Source organism: Caenorhabditis remanei, chromosome X, assembly GCF_010183535.1.
Source record: "Caenorhabditis remanei strain PX506 chromosome X, whole genome shotgun sequence".
Taxonomy (NCBI): Eukaryota; Metazoa; Nematoda; class Chromadorea; order Rhabditida; family Rhabditidae; genus Caenorhabditis; species Caenorhabditis remanei.
The window spans coordinates 4,437,103-4,458,268 of NC_071333.1; the positions used below are offsets into that span (position 1 = coordinate 4,437,103).

A 21,166-nucleotide genomic window follows, 5' to 3' on the forward strand; every position below is an offset into this window, starting at 1 on the left:
AACTTTTGCTTCTCTGGAATTTTCTTAGTTAGAATGTTTTCCTCTTAATTTTCTTACTAATAGTATAAAATTGATCGCTTTAAAAAAAGTTACACTTCTTGCGGGGCAGGCTTTGTTCGCGGGGAAGGCTTTACTCAATGTACTCTTTGTATCGTGTTCTCTCCATTTTCAGTACTTTTTCGCGAGAACATCTGCCCTTATTTCACCAAATGTACATCACATGTCCCTCTTTTCTTCAACGAGTAGGCGTGGCCAACTATACGAAATTCCCATGCGTCAGCCGGCCATATAAAGCGTTCTCAGAAGGGACGAGCGACATCTTCGTTTTCTAAAAATAACTTTTTAAATTTCATCTTTCCATATTCTCGCAGTATTTTTTCTAGTGCATTTAGCTTTGCAACAGATTATTCATATTTTAATATCTTACAGAAAGCAATCATGAATCTTTCCCTGTTGTTGCTGGCCATTATTTTTCTGTCTTGTCCGACTCCCGGGCTCACTCGAAAATGGGTCGATCGGTCGAAATGGATCAGTCGTGCTCAATATAAAACGACCCTGAACTGCCCTCTCGACACAGTGTGGTGTTTTACAGGTTATTACCGAGAGTTCGATTTGTTGTGAGTTTTCTCTACGCCATCAAGTTACAGATTTCAATTACATTTTTTCTAGCAACGCCAATGACGATCTGGCCGTAATCCCTTTTCATTGTACACGAGGAAATAGCATTCACTCTGCAAGTCTTCTTCTGAAAGGAGGCGATGAAGATGACTCCACTGTTAGTTCATTATTTTTGATTTTATGAGTAGTCAATCACGATATTCGTTCGAATGTTATTTTCAAGACAAATTTTCAGAAGGAGTATGAACCGGAGCTGGAACTGTATCATAACTGCTCTAAACGTTCATTGACTTATCGAACAATCAAGGATTTATATAATATCCACACAAGAACACCGTAAGCTTGTTCCTGATGAAGATATTATTTAAATTGGTATCATTTTCAGCTTTACAAATGAATCTTACGAATTCGATCTTTTGAATACAGGAACTTCATCAAAAGCAGGGATCCATTTTGGATTTTTCAGCTTCGTGAGTTTGACGTAATGGCAAAAATATCAGACTTGCAACGGGCCGGGAAGGCCGAAATCAAAATTTCTCAGGCCCGGCCCGAAATTTCAGTACTGAAAAAAATCAATTTTTTCTAACATTTTCCGATTTTTTTTCCTAAAAAGTTCTAAAATCGATTTTTGTTGATTTCAAAGATTTTTGAAAATTATAATTGAGAAAAAATATGGAAAATTTTCAAAAAAAATTGTGGTGAAAAAGATTGAAAAATTCAAATCCGGACGACCGGGGCCGGGCCGGGTCGGCCCGCAACTTTTTCGTGCCAACACACAAAGTAGTTTAAAGGGGAGGAACACTATTCCAAAGTTGCCATTTTTTAATACAAATTGATTCAGGAGGCCAGGTAAAAAAGAAAATAATCTTGTTATTATGATGCCTCAAAGTTCTGAAAATTGCTCCTCGTCGTGGTCGTGCACGTATCGGGAGAATACACCCAAGAACATTATTTAAACAGTATACTATTCTTCCAAAATAAACAAGTAAACATATGATAATGATTGAAATCGTCTAAACATCGTTTCAGGTAAATTTCAGACGGTTTCAGTCATCGTTATATGTTTTCTTGCATATTTTGGAAGAATAGTATACTGAAAAAAATTTCACCGGTTTATTCCGAAATGTAACTATTCATATGCACGACGACAAAATTTTCATTGAAAATGAAAGGACACAACAAGAAGCGATTTTGGGACTTTGGGGTTTCATAACTCGGTTTAAAATGATTTCCGGACATGACTCCAAGATAATATTCTCTTTACCTGCCTTTCTGAACTGATTTGTATAAAAAAGTGATAGTTTTGGAATATTGGCCCTTTTATTGAATGCCGGACCAAACAAAAATCAGTAGTTGACTCACAAACTTCTATTTTTTTTAGTTTTTCAAAGATTCCGACTTCATGGATCAAGCAATGAGAGGTAAAAAATTGCTCCCGCCTGGAATCAAAACCTGGTTTGATTCCGAAAGTATTACCCTCCCATCAGAAACTGGAAGTTGGGCAGTCTCGAATCAGATTCACTTCTACGACGATGAGCAGAAAGCAACTGGAGCAAATGAGACTATCAAGAACTACTTCATTCGTGATACCTAAAATACAAGCTGTTCTTTTTCTGAATGAAATGATAGATACATATTTCAATCCATACATCTTCTATTTCATTTTATAATTGTTCCTTTTTGAATCAAGATTTCCAAACCGAGGTTTCCCCCCCCCCTCCCACTTTTTTCTCCTTCTAATTTTTTCTGAATCTATTACTCTTCTTCCCCCGGTTTGTCTATTCCCATCCCAATGCTCTCTCCTCTTTTTCATCTCTTTTTCATGTATTCCATTTTTAAATAGTTTTTGTCAATAAATAATAATAATAATAATAATAAATAAACAAATTTTGCTTAAACAGATTTTAGTTTGCAAACTAGTTCTAACAACACAAAACTCTCTGTGGTCAAAAAATCATCGTGAAAAATTGAAGAATTTTCAGTATACTACGTTTTTTCACCTAATCTTGAGTAGAAAAAACATTGAAAACTGAAAAAAAATATCTGTTTGAATCGGCTCAAAGTTTTCCAAAAAAATCTCTCCAAAAATACAGTTCCTTAAAGCAAAACGTGCCTGAAACTCAGAGAACACTTTAAAAATTTGAGAACATTCATACAACAGGATTCGGACCAAAAATGTCACGATTTGTTCCCTAGTAAGACCATCCATTCGAGATCATTTGAATAAGAAACTTGCTTTTTTTAATATCTCTTTTTATTCGGATTTTTTCCCATTCAAATGACGTTGGAGTCAAGCAAAACGTCGGTAATCAAAAAGAGGAACATTGGTAAACACGTTGAACGGAAGAAAATTGTCCAGCGAGATGATAACAGTTTGTTGTGAGCTACTTTCGCAACACTTGAAAACGCGTTGTCATACCAAAAATATCTTTTTGTTATATCTCCCCGTCTCGGAGTCACAGGGTTTTAAGTTTATTGAAATAAAAAACATAAACATCTGATGTTACTTCCCTGTCTTCGCTCAGGAGTTCCCACTACTCCACCCAGACTACTGAGTACCAGATTCACAAAATCACTTTTTTAGGTTTGAGAACATCCAGAGGACAATATTGGTTCACAGATTTTGTTCCTTATTCACATCGTTAGAGTAACACCTCCTCTACTTGTTTCTGATAAATAAATAGCCCTTCCATACGTGTGTTGGGTGGAAAAGTATTAGGAACCAAATGAAAAATAATGAATACTAGAATTTTAAAAGAAACAAATCGGTTCGAGAAAGACAACTATCAAAATAAGTGTCAGCTTTTCCGCTAACGCAACGGGGAGAGAATGATTCGATTTTCAAAAAGAACACTCCACATGAGAAAAAGAGACGTAGAGAAGCAGATAAACGTGGATGATTTTTTATCACTATGTGGCGTTGCGGGGACGAATATAGTCTTTATGTGTTCTCTCTTCGATTGATCTGTTTGCATTGTTCATGAATTTACTCCCAATAAACAGCTTCATCCTCCGTGTGGCTTAGCCCGCTCGTTTTTGGTAGTTTCTGTGTGTATGTGTTGTTGGGGACTTTCTTCTACAGCGGGACATTTAAATGAGAGCGCAGGGCATTAAGAAAAACAAGGGGGCACATATCAATCTATTAGGTTGATGCATAATTTTCTGTAATTTTTCGGTAAAATTTTGATTCTATTTTTTTCAATCCTGAAAAAGTTTCCCTGTCCTCGATCAGTAGTTCCCACTGCTCCACCTAGAGTACTGAGTCCCAGATTCAAAAAACCACTTTTTCAGGTTTGAAAACATTTAGAGGACGCTAATCTTTGTCCACCGATTGTTCCTCATTCACATCGTTAGAGTATCAACTCCACTATTTGTTTCTAATAAATAAATAGCCGAACCAAACGTGAGTTGGGTGGTGAAGTATTAACAACCAACTTAGGTCCTTGTGATGAGCATCTCATATTTCTCCAAAACGTGTGGTATATAACGACGAACTTTCTCACTCTGAGAAAGATTTCAAATCACGAGCTACAGTTACATGAGTCCCGCTTAATGTAGTGGACAAACAACCCACGGTAGTTTGATACAGATCCGATTCTACGATTTCCTGCGCCGAAAATTCGAACCGACATACTGCGACGTGCTTTTAAGCCCTTAATTTTATTCCCAAATTTAAAACGTCCTTTCAAATGTTGAAATGTTACAAAAACATTTAAACGTCCTAAAAACCATTTAGACGTCCCAAAAAACGTATATAGGTTCCAAAAAATATTCAGACGGGCCTTGAACTCTGAAAAAAACCAAATGCTTGCTCTGACGCCTGAAGGTAGTGATTACCTACAAACAAAGATACCTTAAAGCTTGCTTTGACATAGTCTCTAGGCTCAGTACCCTAAAACGCATTCCTTAAAACAGAGACATTTAGAAGCTTGCTTAAAACCTTTTTTTAAGTGCAGGCAAGCTTCTTAGTGCCTCTGTATTAAGGAATCCGCTACTTCCATGGTGCTGAGCCTAAGGACTATGCCAGAGCGAACTCGATGGCCCTTTTATTTTCAGTTAGTCTCTACTTCCAGGCGTCAGAGCAAGCTTTTGGCGTTTTCAGTGTTCAAGGGACGTCTGATCATTTATTTTTTGGGACGTCTAAATGTTTTTTGGGACGTTAAAGTATTTTTTGGGACGTTTAAACATCTATGAGCACTTTTGGAACCCCAAAGAACGTTTATATTTTTCAAGGGACGTCTGAGCGTTTTTTGGGACGCTCTAGTTTTCAAATAACATCTAAACTGGAATAGAGCCGTTTTTTTTTTGAATAAGAGAATGTGGGAAATGTATAGAACTTATAAAAAGAAATGGTTTAAAGTCTGCCAATAGAATGATGAAGGAATATAATTTCAAGTTGTGATTCAGTTTCTAACTCTATATCTGTGTTTTTTTCAGTATCAAGTTGTTGCTATTGAAGCAAACAGAAGGAAATGCACATTCGATTACGTTTCGGGCGATTATCTTTGATTGTGAAACTTGTTTCTAGCTGTTTTGGAAAAGGAAAAAGAACTCTGAAAAGGAGGGAGAGAACTGTACTATTTTGATTGTTTTGGAGGACAAACGTGGACGATTTGTCTGTTTTGGCACAGGAAATGTTTTAAATAGACAAGGATATACACCAAGTCAATGTACCGAACTACTGAAAGTGCTTTTCCATTTTAAAAAAGCTGGATTGTTCATGTTTTAAGCTAATGGAAATCTCGTTTTTCAACGACTTTCATGTTCAAATTCGCTTGATATTTAGAAGATACTTATTGAAATTTACACTATGTAGTGTAACAATTGAAATCAGAAATTGAATGATTTTTATTCTTGAATTTTAAGTGTTTTTTCAAACTGATAAACGTTTTTTGTTAAAGTCTTGAACCGTTTCCTGAAACACTGAATCACAGATCGATTATATTCAAACTGAGAAGCAGAAATGAAGTGTGTGCTTCTCCATCAGGATGTGAGAAAACTTCACTATGATTATTGGAGAAAAATATTATTTTACGGGCCATGAAAAAAGTTAATACATCAAATTCTTTCCACTTTTTTATATTTCTTCTCGACAGTTTTTGAAAACCCAGTCATTTTTCAAAATTCTGCATAATACTGCAGGATCCGTCTCTTTTGTAGTGAAATCATTGTTTTTGGATCTCTGATCACTTTCCTGGTCTCTGATCACTTATTTCATAACACCAGTTACCATAGAGGATATGAGTCATAATTTTGACAGGAATGAAATTTCAGCCGAAACAATTTTCTCTTAGCTACTATTCTGTGGCATTTTTTTCGTTATGGAATGAATTTTCATTCATCTAATTTTGATCAACTAATATAATTGGTTTAATTAGAAACTCTTCATTCATTGTTATCTGTACCATAATATTTGCTGTTGTTTACCTTGATTTTTTCCAAATATGAATCATAATTTTGTATTTTGAAACCAATCCATTGATTTTTAAAACCAATCCACGATGGCATTGTTTTCTTTCACATTTTTAACGTTTTGAAGAGATTCAAATGGGTTTTTTTGTATTGAGAAGTGTCGAAAAGAATTTTTGAAAATTTTTTGCTAGAAAGCATATTAAAACCGTGTTTATCTTCTTTTTCTTTTTTCAACAATACGATTAATAAATTATTTTTCATCAGGTACAAATGGCAGATCATTCAACCGATGGTGGTGATGGAAATTCTCAGCCCATCCGATCCGCTCTAATCTTGCGAAAAAGCACAAGATGGCACTGGGAAAAGGAGCAGACTGGATTTACTGATGCCGAGCTGGAAAAGTAAGTTAGGTCCGAAGATAAAAATAATTGAATTTTTTTTAAAATTGTTTTCTTCTGAAAATTGTAATTTGTCTGTAAGTTTTTCAAGCAAAGCGTGTGAATCATTCGATATGACTATAATATTCAGATTCTCCATAACATTTCCCAAATTTTAAGCCCCATCTTGCCCTAATTTGGAGTATTTTAACGTTTCGAAGGGGCCTACAGGCCAAACAGGGCCTAAACAATTTTAATGGAAATATGTCAATACAATACATATGGGGCTTAAAATTCTGCAAATTTTACAGAGAATCCAAAACGTTTTATGAAAACTTTCCAGACACCTCCAACAAAAAGGCACCAACGTGGCAGAGCTCTTGGAAAACGAGGAAAAACAAATGCAAGCCGTCCAACAGATAGCAAACGAGCTCAGCACAGCAGGGATCTCAGCCAGAGTGGTCACCCGACAACAAATCGAACAGTACCTCCCGGACACCGATTTAGTGATCTCAGCCGGTGGAGATGGCACTTTTCTGGCAGCCGCCTCGGGCATCAGTGACCAAACCCCAATAATTGGAATCAATACTGACCCGCTCGGTTCTGAGGGCCACTTGTGTGTCGGGGGCAAGAATCCGCCCAGAAATCTCATCGAACGTCTGGTATCTGGAAATTTGACATGGGTTCAGAGAAGTCGTATCCGGGTTACGGTATCCGAGAAGAACAATCCGGCTAAGAAACTGACAAGTTTGGCGTTGAACGAGGTGTTTATCGGAGAGGATGAAGCCGCCAAGGTTTCCACATACAATATATCGATTAATGACTCGCAGACAGTCAAACAGAAGTCATCTGGATTGATTGTCTCCACGGGGACAGGATCGACTAGTTGGTATCTTGGAATGAATCGAATTGATGAGAATGCGACTACTTCTGTACTCGAGGCACTCCAATCACTTGGAATCAATGTGCCGATTACCCAGAATTTGGTGGAGAAAGTTATGACCACTGTAAATAAGAGAATTCCATTCGAACCGGATCATTCGAGTGAGTCTTGCTAGTGAAAAACCATGATTAAATTTGGAATCCTTGAAAAATTCGTTGACACCCATATCGACCGGTTTCTGTTAAGGTTGTTCAGGCCCTGTTACATGTTAGGCCTGTAGGCCCCTTCACAATTCCAAAATTACCGGAAATAGGCCAATGTGGGGATCAACATTTTAGAAATTTTATGATAAGTTTGAAAAATCAAAAGGTAACAGAAAAAATCCGCCTAAACAAGACCTAAACAGACTTAAAATGGCCTCACCGCTCACAATTTTGGAAGTTTTATGGAGTATTTGAATATTGATATAAATCGGTCTAATAGTGTTTTGACAGTATATTGAAAATTTTACTCTGTCTAACCAGAGAATCTCAAAACTGAATTTTCTGAATAAAAATCTTAAAACAAGTTAAATTTTTGAAATCTCCATACAATTTCCGAATTTTTGAGCCTCATATTGACCTATTTTAACACATATTAGGTTGAGTCATAAGTTTCTTTCTTTTTTTGGGTAAGTTTTGAGATGAAATTTCTTAAAGGCTAATAACTCACATAATGAGAAATATTGTTGGTTGGTACCTAGAACTCATTGTAATTATACATGAGGCTTGCCGTTTCTTTCCTGCTAAAACTCAGCCGTGGGCACATCAAAACACATAAGATGTCCTTTTTTAGTACCATTCTTCGTTTTTTTTTTCTTAGAAAACGTTGGCAACAATTGCTAAACTATTAAAAATGAGATTAAGCAAGGAACATTATGTGTAAGAAACTACTGAAAACAGTTGAACTAAGCAACAATACTTTGGTGCCGACCTCTAAATAAATGTGACGATTAGCAAAATAGAGATGCGTGACTATTCTTATTTTTTCTGATAGGTTAGATTTGACAGATGGTCGAAATTGTTTTAATTTAGTAGAGTAAACATTGATGTATTTAAATTTATTTTGTTTTAGATATTCACGCCATTTTTCCTTTTTCGCAGGAAGCGTGAAGTCAACAACACCAAAAATAGGTGATTTTTAGGTTTGATGATGACTAGTTCTCGGACTTTTAAATCAGTACACTAGATATTTTGCGTAATTTTATAGCAATGTATCTAGTGTTGATTACTTGTATCACAATAATTCAGACTAGTTTGGGAGCGTTGAGAAGATGCCTAGACTTCATCCAGGTCTACTACACAGATTTTGTCAAAATTGTGAATATCATACGAAACATATCAGTCATGTTATATTACGTATTTGAATGGTTTTGGCTAAAATTTTTATGACATTATTTACTCATAGTATCTTCTAACTTTTACAAACATTTTGGTTTCAATGCTTTCTCAAACATTTCTGTAATCTGCTTTAACCCAGCTGAACAATGATTTCTAGTTGCTGTCAATCGTCTCATCGTAACTTTTTTGTTTTTGACATTCGAACCTAAAACTAAAGAATAATAACAAGACGAAGTCTTTTTCTACAAATTTCTATTATTTTCTCATAAAGATCTCAACATTTCCCAACCAATGCGACTAGAATCATAAAACTTTCCAAAATAAGCATTTGGTTGACCACCGAAAAAACCGCCGTTTAAAAGAGAGGACTGTCTAGGCATCAATTCAAAACTATGTTTGTTAGCCACTGGAAAAGTCATTAGAATGCAAAAAAGTTTGGGTTGATAAACAATCACAGTACCAAGAAACCGTGAGTCAAAATTCCAGACTTGTCACGGGCCGGGCCGGGCCAAAATCAGGAAAAATCTCGGCCCGGCCCGTAGCCCGGCCCGGCCCGCTCGGCCCGTTTTGAAACATTTTTTCAAAACAATTTTTGTTTTTCAACTTTTTTTTGGAAATTTTTGGAAATTTTTTGAACTTTTTTGAAAAAAGTATAGTTTTCGAATGAACATTCAAAATTGAATCAAAATGTGAATATGTATGATAATTTAAGCATTTTTACTCTTTTTTTTCAAAAAATTTCAAAAAAAAATTGGTAAAAATGGGTACCCATTTTTGAATCCGGGCCCGGTCAAGAAAAATCTCGGCCCGGCCCGGCCCGGCCCGATTTTTGACAAGTCTGCAAAATTCATCCTCAAAAAAAGAAAGAAATTTAGGACTCAACCTAATATTTACTTTTCAAGGGGGCCTACAAGCCTAACAGGGCCTATCAGACCAAGCCTAATATAGGTCGATATGGGGCTCAAAATATGAGACATTTTACAGAAAGTCTGAATTTGACTTTTATTTTTCACCAATGCCTCATTTTTCTCATTTTCCAGGCTTCGCATTCTCGATCCGGGAACCAATCTTTAACGACACCTACAAACGGACGGCCACCCGCGGATTCGCTCGAAAAATTTGCCTAGAATCCAGATGTTCAAACGGATTCCTCGTGTTGGATGGATCTACAAAAATTCCATTCCCACAAGGATCCGTTGCCACATTTGAGATGAATTCAAATGATGCACTAAAGACGGTTATTGTATGATGTTATTTGATAGCTACAGTACCCCACTTATTGTAAACTGTGATACTATCTTTATTTTATTTTTCTAAAAATATATGGGTCAAATATTTTACCGAGGAATTCTTTGTATTGTATTATTGTGATATTTTTTGGGAGTTTTCAAAAACTCCTTCTTTTTTCTGTACAGACATGAATGTTATGCTATACAAATGAATTGTTTAATTTTATTTGTGTTTCAAACTGCAAGAAACAAGAAAACCCTTCTGTTTGAGATTGAAATGGAAGTAATTTCAGCGTAAGCGTTGAAAACGAGCTCGTGGCCTAGAATTCCAAAAGATATTTGAAATTTTCTCACAATTCCCAAAATTTTGAGACCTATGTTGATTATTTTGGACAGTTTTGAGTCTGAAGCTAATAGATTTTGACTGTTTTTGACGAAATTTTCTGATTTCCAAGTGTTTGTGTGTTCAGACTCTCTAAAAAATAATGAAAAGAAAGAAAAATCAAAAAATTTTTTAAAGTTTTGGATTTCCTGTTCGAACTCCGGAAAAATAGGGCGAGTCGGTGCTTTTCTGCAAGGATTAATTGAAATGAAAAATGTATTAAGAGACAATGTCTCGCTCAAGCCACCAGGCCATGTTACACATAAACCAAAGTGATCCGTTTTGGCTGATTTTTTGACATGTTAGTACCCTAGGAATTCTAAGAATTTTATACTATACCAGATTAGGCTCCGCCCCTTTTGACCTACCAAAACGATCAAAAAGTGATTTTTTCTATATGATGCAGGAGAGCTAGAAAAAAATAGTTATCTTATAAAATGCACAAAATAAGGCTGGCAATACATTTCTAAAAAGATTTTGATCCTATCTTTCGAAAGAAAAATTTTCATTTTTCAACTTCAATTGATCGTTTCGGTAGGTCAAAAGGGGCGGAGCCTAATCTGGTATGGTATAAAATTTTAAGAATTCCTAGGGTACTAACATGTCAAAAAATCAGCCAAAACGGATCACTTTGGTTTATGTGTAACATGACCTGTAGGCCTATGCTCGAGCCAGTCAGAGATTGTCTCTTAATTTGTTTCATATAGCAAGGGTTCCCTTCATCGGCTGCCAATTTTCCTTTCTCTCCTCTCGACGCCGAGATTTGTCATTTTTCTTCTATACGAAACCGTCTTGCTATTTGCGATACCTATCCAAATGACCTTCAAAAAAATAGAAAAGGCAAAGATGGAGACGCAGACTTTTCGTGGGAATATTGCACAGCGAGAAGCCATGAGTGTCTGTCCCCTGTTCCTGTTTTTTCCTCTTTCTTCTCTCTTCCCAACTAAAAGTGTGCGGCGCTTGCAAAAAACCGCGTGCCCTCGTTGCATTTTGTTGCCTCGCCTCTTTGAGACCTCTCATCTTGTTAATGTCAGGTCAACTCTTATTAATTATGACGTTTTTGATTCAAAAAATTACAAATCAAAAGGTAAGATGATTTTTTTGCTAAAAACCATATGTGTCAATGAAAGAGGTCCGGGTAACTACCGTCTAAATTGAAAATTTTTATATTTTCGAATTTTATTGAATTTTTTTACCTCGAAAAAGTTCCGACTATTATTCAGAATCCGACAATATTGAAAAAAAAACATTATTAATAATGTTCACAATTGTGATGAAAAATAGAAAAAATGTCTTTAAAATTGTTTAAAATTAATTTTCGGAAGCCCGGCCTTCTCGGGGTTTGGCCAACTGGTCCGGTCCGTACAAGGATGCTAAAATGCTAAAATGCACGCCCTCAAAAATCAATTGTTAAATAATTACAAGATTTTGTGAGCGTAATAATCATTACATCAATATTCAGGAGATTCCGGAATCCCAGGACAGCCAGGACTCAACGAATCAAAGGGAGTACCAGGGACTATAGACAACCAGAAAGCGCTGGAAAGAAATAATTTACCAAAGATATGGATAATCAGGACAATCAGGACTTCCAGGAACGAAACGAAAGAATTTATGGTCTGACGTACAGGAAAGGCAGGACCACCAGAATTCAAGAAAGATCGTGGTCTTGGCGGAATCGGTGGAATCCCAGAAACTCGAGAACCAAATGGAGAACCAGGAAAAGGCACACCAAAGGTAGCTCTGGACTACCAGGTCCATCAGAGATGAGCACAACAAAAAAACACTCAAGAGATGCGCCGATTTTTCAGGATTATCAGGTCAAGGATATCCAGGAGAGAAGGCAGGCATTGGACTTCTAGTACTTCCAGGACGGAAAGGATCTCCAGGATTCCGACGAAAAGATGGACTCCCAGGTACTTCTGGACAAAAGAGAGAAGATGGACTTCCAGGACTCATGGAAGTTACCGGATTGGAGCAAAGATTCTGTTTATCCAAGAAGTGTCAGAATCATCAGGATAACCAAAAATGACGAGAATCACCAAAATTAAAGGAGTACCAGCATTCAAGGGGAAGTTAGATTTCAAAAGTCAAGCTCGGCTTGGAGGATCCCAGGATTCCCAAAACAAGACGGACCTTTTTTTTTTCGCAGGATTAAAGGTAACACACTTCGTTTCATAAGGATTTTAGTTCAAAAATTCATTTATTTCAGGGAGAATATGGATTCCCAGGACAACAAGAAAACACAATTCCAGGGCCTGTTGGAGGACCTGGTTCTTCAAGGAGAAAACGAATTCTTACTAGGAACTACAAGATTTAAAAGTGAACTCAAAGGAGTCGGTTTGGCAAGACAACCAGGATTCTCGGGATTTCCAGTAATAGACGGACACCAAAATTAGCAGAACTACTGAACAAACCACGTCAAGACGGGAGAGAAAAGACTTCCAAGTCTTCTCGGAGCTCCAGGACTCTGTGGAGAGAACAAAATGCCAAGACTCAATAAACCACCAGGCCTTCCAGGGCAGCTTGAAAACGACGAATACCCAGGATACAACCAAGAGAATCAAGAGTGCCAGTAGCCGCCAGACCACCCTGCAAAAATGGGTTCGTTCTTGTCAAGCAGTCTCAAACCACTGTCCCAAGATTTCTAGTGGGTCAGACCAAGCTGTGGGATGGATATTCCTTGTTGTACATTGATGGAAACGAGAAACCCCATAATCAAGACCTCGGTAAGTTCACTTTCCGTTATCTGCTGTAAATATTTTTTTACTTTCGAATTCCAGAACACGCTGGATTGTGCCTCCAATGATTCACAACCATGTCATTCTTGTTCTGCGACCTCAATAAAGTGTGCAACTACGTCTGAAGAAGTGGAAAATCGAAGTGGCTCCCTACCTCTGCTTCTATCCCAATGATGCCTGTCGACGTGAACACTGAAAATTCTGAAAGTATGTTTTGCCCCAAATAATTCATCTCTCATCTCCTAAAAACATCCATTTGAAAAAGCGCGCATTTAGAAAAAATGTGCGGCACACGGTTTTAGCAAATCGTTGAAAATTGTTGCCTTGTCTTTTTAGAACTTCTGATGCGTATTCGTTCATACCGGGAAATGAGTTGAGTAGAGGAGTGCCTTAATATTAGTTTACCATGTTTTTCGAACGATATGGCAGGTTAAGCCAATCATCGTCAAACATGTAAGGTAATACCTATTACAATTTTCAGCTGCGCGTAATTCAACTGTTGGTGGAGCTAATTAAAAACTATCAACAGCAAAAATAAGCTCCATTCAAGATCTTCATTTTTGTAGTTGACCTCTTTTTGGAAACCCCGCCCACTTTTGAGATAAGCAATTTGAAAGATAACCACCTCACTCTCTCACTCTTGCAGCTGCGATTTAAGCAAACTTTTTTTCAAAAGCGCCTATCTCAAAGTTGTCGAAGATATAAAAAAAGTTAAAACTACAAAAATTAGTTCAATTCAAGAACTTCATTTTCGTAGTTGTTATTTTTCAATAGATCCACCTATTTCAGAGATATGCGCCTTTAAGGTTAATGATTTCAAAAACCTTCTCAATTTTTATTAAAACTTATACAACTCATCCATGCAAACCGGAACCTAAATCAAACGAAACATCCTGCATTCCATATACTGATTCAGTCTACCATTAGTTTAGTGATTTTTTGATATTCCATTACTCTTGATCAGTGTGCTCCACCGGGATTTTAAAACTAGTGAAAACCGGTGAAAATATTCACCGGTTTTCACCGAAATTCGCCGGTGTTTCACCGAGGAAAACCCGGAGAAAACCGGTGATCACCGGGTTTTCGCCGGAGTTTTTTTGAAATTGGTAACACACAACCAGACATTTCAAAACTGGACATTTCGTAACCGGACATTTCGAAGCCGGACATTTCGTAACCGGACATTTCGAAACCGGACGTTTTGCAACAGAAAACTGCGAAACCGGACGTTTCGCAACCGGTCACTTTGCAACCAGACATTTCGCAACTGGACGTTTCACAACCGAATGACACTTCGAAACAAAATAATGCCGGTTGCGAAACATCCGGTTTCAAAATGTCCGGTTGCGAAACGTCCGGTTTCGAAGTGTCCGGTTGCAAAACGTCCGGTTTCAAAGTTTCCGGTTTCGAAATGTCCTGTTTCAAAACGTCCGACTGCAAAATGGCCGGTTGCTGTCATGTTCGTTCACGTTGAACTGTTTGCATCATTAAAAAAACCGGGGATTCCCCGGTGAAAAATGAAAACCGGGGAAAACCGGTTTTTCAATATTGAACACCTTCGTGAACTCCGGGAACTTCGTGAACTCCGGTTTTCGCCAAACTTAACTCCGGTTTCTTTTTTATAAAACCGGGAAAAATTTCACCGGTGATTATAACAGTTTTCACCGGTGAAAAAAACCGGGTTTCGTCGGTTTCTTCACCGGTGGAGCACACTGCTCTTGATCACTCAATAACTGTTGCTATGTGGTCCGGCGTACTACGATTTTTGTTTCGAGTTTCACATGTTGACAAACCGCTACGCAACCGCATCGCACGGCTTCTGGGAAGATCGGCATCAATATGTTCAACACATCTCCCCGCAGTCTTCCTTCCCGACATCGATTTTCTCTTTTCTATTGGATTTTTTGTCTTCATAAGTTAGCACCCCCTTCATACTTTTATATGTAACTCTGTTGAATCGTGTCCGTTTCGCATAAACGTTTTTTTGAAAGAAAGCCAAAGTATTCAGCAATAAGAAAATATGTTTTTTTTAAATTTCTGTCACTGATTTTTTCGATAATCGATTTTTCCTGATCTTGATTTGAAAATTCGAAAAAAATCTTTTTATTTTTCTCTTGGAGATATTGAGTTTTTGGTTTAAAAATGTCGGAAAACACTCAAATAAACAAAACATTATGTTGAATTGGCTTCTCAACTCCTGAGTATCGTGATAGAGCTCCAGAAGTCAAAAGTAAAGCCCTCGGGGAAATAATCATAACTCATCAAAAAATGCTCCAAACTGAGAATCAGAAATAAAATGTGTTTCTCTCCATCAGAATGACAAGAAAATTCACTATGATTATTCCGGAGAAAGACTTTCTTTATGGGTCATGAACCCAGTTTGTCTTCAATGAGTAATTTCCAATATATCAAATTCATTTATTCATTTTCGACTCTTTTGTATTTCATCTCGACTCTTTTTGAAAAACCAGTCATTTTTCAAAATTCTGAATAATACTGCAGGATCCGCCTTTTTTGTTGTGAAATCTTTTTTTTCGGATCTCTGATCACTTATTTCTTAACACCATTAATCATAGAGGATATGAGTCATAATTTTGGCAGAAATGAAATTTCAGCCGAAACAATTTCCTCTCAGCTACTATTCTGCGGCATTCTTTTCGTTTTGGAATGAATGTTCATTCATCTAATTTTTCGCGACTAATATAACTAGTTTTTTCGTGTTATTTGAACCATCATATTTTTGTTGTTTACCGAAATCCTGATTGTTTACTAACATGAGTCATAATTTTCTGTTTCGAAACCAACCTTTTGATTTTTCAGTGGCATTGTTTTCTTCCAGTTTTTCACATTTCGAAATTTTATCTTCATCTTCTTTCTTTTTAAGAATACGAATTTAGGTGCTCGACAGTACTGATTTTCAGTTAGTAGCCTCTTCAGTCAGTATTATGAATTCATTTTTATCTGTGCATGGGAAGACCGCGCCGCACTCGCGCGGCGGCCACGCCCACTCCCATTTTAACGCTGCGTTCCATTTTTGAACACTGCCGCAAGAAATGGGCGTGGCCGCCGCGCGAGTGCGGCGCGGTCTTCCCATGCACAGATAAAAATGAATTCATAATAGGCCCCTGTCTTTTAGAGTTGCCATTGTATGAATTTAAATAGTATTTGTTTTTTTGATAGAATGAACATCAGGTGACTGTGTTTCTCTCTAGTCTTCTTCTTCCTTTTCTTGAATAGTTTATTGCCTTCTATTTTATAGTGCTGTACAGTGCCGCCCATAATCTTATTCCACATGTATGGAAGAGCCCATTGCTTCTTCTTCTCTATCAAAGAAGTCTTATTTTTTAAACTATATTTTTTGTGTCGACTTTCCCGGCCCGAGTACAGTATCTCTCTCTCTTTTCCTTTTGCTTTATGACTAAACTTGTTTCACGCAATTTTTAGCTTGAAAATGTCAAGCGACGATTACGAATCAATAGATTCTCCACGTGTAACATCGCTTTCTGACCTGGCACGTCTTCCGCCTCAACAACAGCAAAGTCACTATTCCAAGGATAACAATGCAGACGTTACCCCAACTGCGTCATCTTCTAATTCAGCTTCTAAAAATGTGGTGTTACAGCCTCTTCAACCAGTATTCTTGTACCAAAATTCTGAGAGTTCTGATTTAGAGAAGCCACGAGTGCAGTTACGCGAAAAGAAAAACACTGCACGAGCTCAAGATGCTACTGTATCTCACTTTATGGGAGATGAAGCTCCTGGCCAAAAATTCAAAAGAAGAACTGCTGAAAGACATTCAATGTTAGCGGGCGCAGTTGATTTTGCCAGTAGGAGAAGTCCATTTCATTTGAATGGAACTGGCTCTGGAAGATGGACAGACCTGTTTTCTTCCAGCAAAAGAAAAACACGTGAAAAGCTGAATGTTCGTGAAGACGATTCCCGTTTGAATGAAAATCCATTCAAATAAAATGATTATTTATCTCTGAAAGTTTTATATTTCAGAATGGACCATCCTCATCAAATAATGCGTCTAATGAAGATTACGGTACATATGGTGGAACAGGGAGTATCCGGGAAATGTCAATTGCTTTTAACTCATCAGGTAATCAAATTTTCGGTAGTTGTGGAAAAAAACAAATATTTTTTGAAACGTCACTTAATTTTTATTTTCGGAACAAACTTTATGATTTATAATTATTGCATATTCAACATCTAGATAGTCGAACCATTTTTATCTGTTTTCACCAGGCTTGTTCGGTGAAATCTTTTCGGAGAATCAGAGAATGGAAATTTTCTCCGGAAAAAAGTCGAAGAATCGGATATCCGACGTCTTCTCCGTCTTTTTTTTTGGAGAATGCTAAAATTTTCCCGAAAATGTGTCTAAAACAGGTTTTTGTTGGGGTTTTCAGAATTCACCTTTTCAAAACAAGTATATCAGTCATTAAAAGCATTTACCAGTAAAAATACAACAGAAACAGAAATGGAGTGTCGAAATTTCCTAAAATTCTCCGGTATTCTTCGAAATTTTCCGCCTTTTTTTTGGAGAATCGGAGAATTTCGGAGAATTTCTCCGAAAAAAAAGGTTGAGAATTATCCGTCGGAAAATCGGAAAATTCGAATAACCGATTCTCCAACTCTGAAAAAGCATGGTATTTACTCTTTAGCAATGAAATTTTTACGATATCTTTTTTCTTTCGAATAACTTCAAATCTGTCTGCGAAATAGGTAGCATTACAATACCTGTTGAACATACTGAACCTGTTGAATCTAATGAGAAAACTGTTGAAAAAGGTTAATTCAAAAAATATATATCACTTTTTTTAGTAAATTTTAATCAGTTCCAGGAGAATCATACTTCCAATCATGCACTGAGGAACAGCTTCGCGAGGAATTTCGACATATTATGGTGGGTTTACGAACGGATTTACGTTTCTTTGAAATTCATTCTGAGTCCTCTCCTAGTCTATAGTTGGACAGTTTCCCAATAAAAGACATATCATAATTTCAGCTAGAAAAGAATATTCCTGCTTCGAAAGTCAATGAAATTGTATCTTCAACACCAACAGAACAAATAAAAACAATGATCGCAAATGCACGAAAAACGGATGATGCAGCTGCTCAGCAACAGCCTCCAGAATGGAATCTTCGCGTTTTGGAAAATATTATCAAAACTCAAAATATATTGGATTGTAAGCAAGACATTGTCACGGTTTCAATTCAGTTAAAATGTCAATCTGTATCTTTTTTGTATCAGGTGAGTAGTACGGTATTTGGAGTTTATTGTTAAAATTTTAAATGTTTTTTTTTTCAGTTTGCCGATAACATACAAAGTGAATCAGGAAAAACAGGAGCTGATTTGATTTGCCGTTTATATGATTTGGTTCTCAAAAGACTTCGATCTGCAGAAATTGGGTCGAAACTTGAGTTGGATTTAATCGATTTCCTTCAAGAAGTTGTTAGATGTATCCGAACTATCGTCAATACACATGTTGGTTTTTCACTTCATTTTTCTTCAATCTACGCTTAATATTTCAGCGAGGACTGGAGTTAGTTTTTCGTCAGGATTCGCCCGTATGCTCGCTTCTAATTCAAACGATGTGCATTTTGAATAGAAGGGAATTCAGTGACAACGAACCTAATGAAATTAAAATGTTACGCGAAAATATTGTAATGATCTGTGGAAGTTTGATGCTTGTTTCTCATGAAACATTGGAATCAAGAGCAATCGAGATGACTGGGTATGTCACTCGGAATTTACAACACTCATATACCGTGAATTTTCAGACAACAGAAGATGTTTATGGAACTAACAACTATAGCGAAATCCGAATCTAAACGAGAAGGTGAATCAATTTCTAGATTCCGTCCTCTTGTATCTTGCATTCAATTTTTCGAATCACGAAATACGAAACTCACAATGAGAGTGCTTTTGATGCTTAATATGCTTATCAATGGTGTTGATAGAAATACAACTGATGAACAAATGTGGACAGAAGAAACCATGTGGCAAGCAAGAATGAGATTACGAAGTGAAGCAGCTAAGGATGGATTATCGAAATACATTGAGGTATTGTCATTCTCAGTCCGAACTATAAATATTTTGTTACAGAAGTTCACCTCCTCTGAAATTGTTGATTCACAAGTACGGGAAGTTGCCAAAAATATGTTAGCCGAGCACAATGTTGATATAGAAACTCTATTCGGGAAATTGGATGGCGTGAAAAGAGAATATGATTCACTGGACGGATGCTTTGAATTGTTAGCTGCTAATTCAGAAGCAACGGGAACCGAGACTATACTTCTCTCTATTTTGCAACTTCTGACTTTGACAAATGAAGATATGTCAACCAAGAGAGCTTATATGAAGCTAATAGAGATGTCTATATCAGAAATAATTTTTCACCGAACGCCCATAGATCCCGATTCTCAAGAGAGACTTTTATTCAAAATTCCAGTGTCAGAGATTATTGGTCAGCGGCTAGATCGAAATTGATGACGTAGAATATTGACTAATTTCAGAACGAATGCAAGATGGAGAAATGGCGCAAAAGTTGCGACAAGCTACGTCTGCAAAACAAGAAGCTGTGGCGATGCAAGGGGAATACTGGAAGAAGTTAACAGAGTTTCGAAAAGAAACGGAATGTTTGCGAAAACATGTGCGTTTTGTAATTTGAATTGTTATCTCACTGACAAAAAATAATTTAAAATAGTTTACAGATATTGGACCCAAAAGTACCTTTACCTCCATCTACCAAAATGACATTATCTGCTCCATCCTCATCTTCTGGTTCTTCCTCGCTACCTCCTATCACTGGAGGACCTCCACCGCCTAGTTTATCTCCTATTACTGGGGGCCCTCCGCCACCACCACCTCTTGGAGAATTTCCTCCAGTCCGAGGAGGACCACCGCCACCACCCGGATCAGGTCCTCCTCCTCCGCCGCCTCCGCCTCCACCTGGAGAATTTAAATTAGGACTTCCACGACTCCCGCAGCCAGGAATGTTTGCAACATTGGCTTCTGTTCTTCCTGATTACCTTCAACCCAAAAAAGTTCCAAAAGTGGATTGTCCAATGCGGAATTTTCCGTGGGGAGCTCATACAATCAACCCGAGAGACATTTCAAGAGAATCCTTTTGGGTTGGTATAAATGAAGATCAATTAAAGACTGATAGGATGTTCGAGCGTTTACGAACTAAATTTGGGACAAAACCAGCAATTGGATCTAAAGTACTCGGAGGAAAACTGGAAAATAAGAAAAAAGTTAAAACTGCACAAGTGATTCAAAATGATACACTGCTACAAAAATTAGGTAAGTTTTACATATCCGAAATTTAATCCTTATATGGAACATTCTAGGAATTCTACAAGGATCAATGAAAATAACACATTCGGAATTGAAATCAGCACTGCTCGAAGTCAACGAAAAAGTTTTGACTGTCGGTTTCCTGGAACGGCTCCGAGCAGGCATGCCATCTGAGAAAGAGTTAATTGATAAGTTGCGAGTTGTAGACAAAGCTCAATTTGAAGAGATGCCGGAAGGCGAACAGTTTTTAACACGTCTTCTCCAAATCCAAGGATTACCACTCCGCCTCGACTTGATTCTATTCAAAATGCGTTTCAATGAAACGTTGAACGAGTTGAAATCAGCAATGTCATCAGTAATGGAAGCTTGTGAAGAATTGAGGACTTCCGAAGGATTCCGAACATTCTTGAAGCTCGTTTTGGCGACAGGAAACTTTATGGGCAGTGCTACGGAAAACTATTCGAGTGCTTATGCGTTTGATATGCGAATGTTAACAAAGTTGAATGGTACAAAAGATGTTGACAACCGGCATACTCTCCTACAACATTTGATTGAAGAAATAAAAAGAATTGATCCGGAACAATCACGGTAAAGCTTAAAAATTCTGAAAATGAATTATTGTCTTTTTGCAGATTCGCTTTCACTGATTTCCACTATTGCATTGAATCATCACGAGTGAATGCTGACGAAGTCCGAAAAACAGTTCAAATGATTGAAACCAATATAAAGAAGCTGGGAAGCTGTTTGAAAGTATATAAACAACAAGGAGAACATGATAAATTTGAAGAAATGATGCGCACGTTCTTGGAGAAAGCTATCAAAGAGTTTGTGACTGTCTCGAC

General features: G+C 37.2%; 4 protein-coding genes across 4 annotated transcripts; all 4 read left to right on the forward strand.

The window, feature by feature from the left end:
* Positions 1-438: 438 nt before the first annotated feature.
* GCK72_022857 (uncharacterized protein) lies at positions 439-2,212 on the forward strand (the record flags this gene model as incomplete). The annotated part of the gene is made up of 5 exons (XM_003102941.2): positions 439-617; positions 670-775; positions 854-954; positions 1,004-1,088; positions 2,000-2,212. 5 exons carry the CDS (start codon positions 439-441, stop codon positions 2,210-2,212), a joined length of 684 nt encoding a protein of 227 aa, XP_003102989.2.
* A 4,088-nt stretch (positions 2,213-6,300) lies between these two features.
* Positions 6,301-9,918, forward strand: GCK72_022858 (uncharacterized protein; the record flags this gene model as incomplete). Its single annotated transcript, XM_003102839.2, has 3 exons — positions 6,301-6,431; positions 6,751-7,451; positions 9,710-9,918. 3 exons carry the CDS (start codon positions 6,301-6,303, stop codon positions 9,916-9,918), a joined length of 1,041 nt encoding a protein of 346 aa, XP_003102887.2.
* A 1,208-nt stretch (positions 9,919-11,126) lies between these two features.
* On the forward strand, positions 11,127-12,312 carry GCK72_022859 (uncharacterized protein; the record flags this gene model as incomplete). The annotated part of the gene is made up of 3 exons (XM_053735102.1): positions 11,127-11,175; positions 11,911-12,017; positions 12,073-12,312. 3 exons carry the CDS (start codon positions 11,127-11,129, stop codon positions 12,310-12,312), a joined length of 396 nt encoding a protein of 131 aa, XP_053578668.1.
* A 187-nt stretch (positions 12,313-12,499) lies between these two features.
* GCK72_022860 (uncharacterized protein) lies at positions 12,500-12,859 on the forward strand (the record flags this gene model as incomplete). Its single annotated transcript, XM_003102900.2, has 2 exons — positions 12,500-12,655; positions 12,707-12,859. 2 exons carry the CDS (start codon positions 12,500-12,502, stop codon positions 12,857-12,859), a joined length of 309 nt encoding a protein of 102 aa, XP_003102948.2.
* Positions 12,860-21,166: the final 8,307 nt, after the last annotated feature.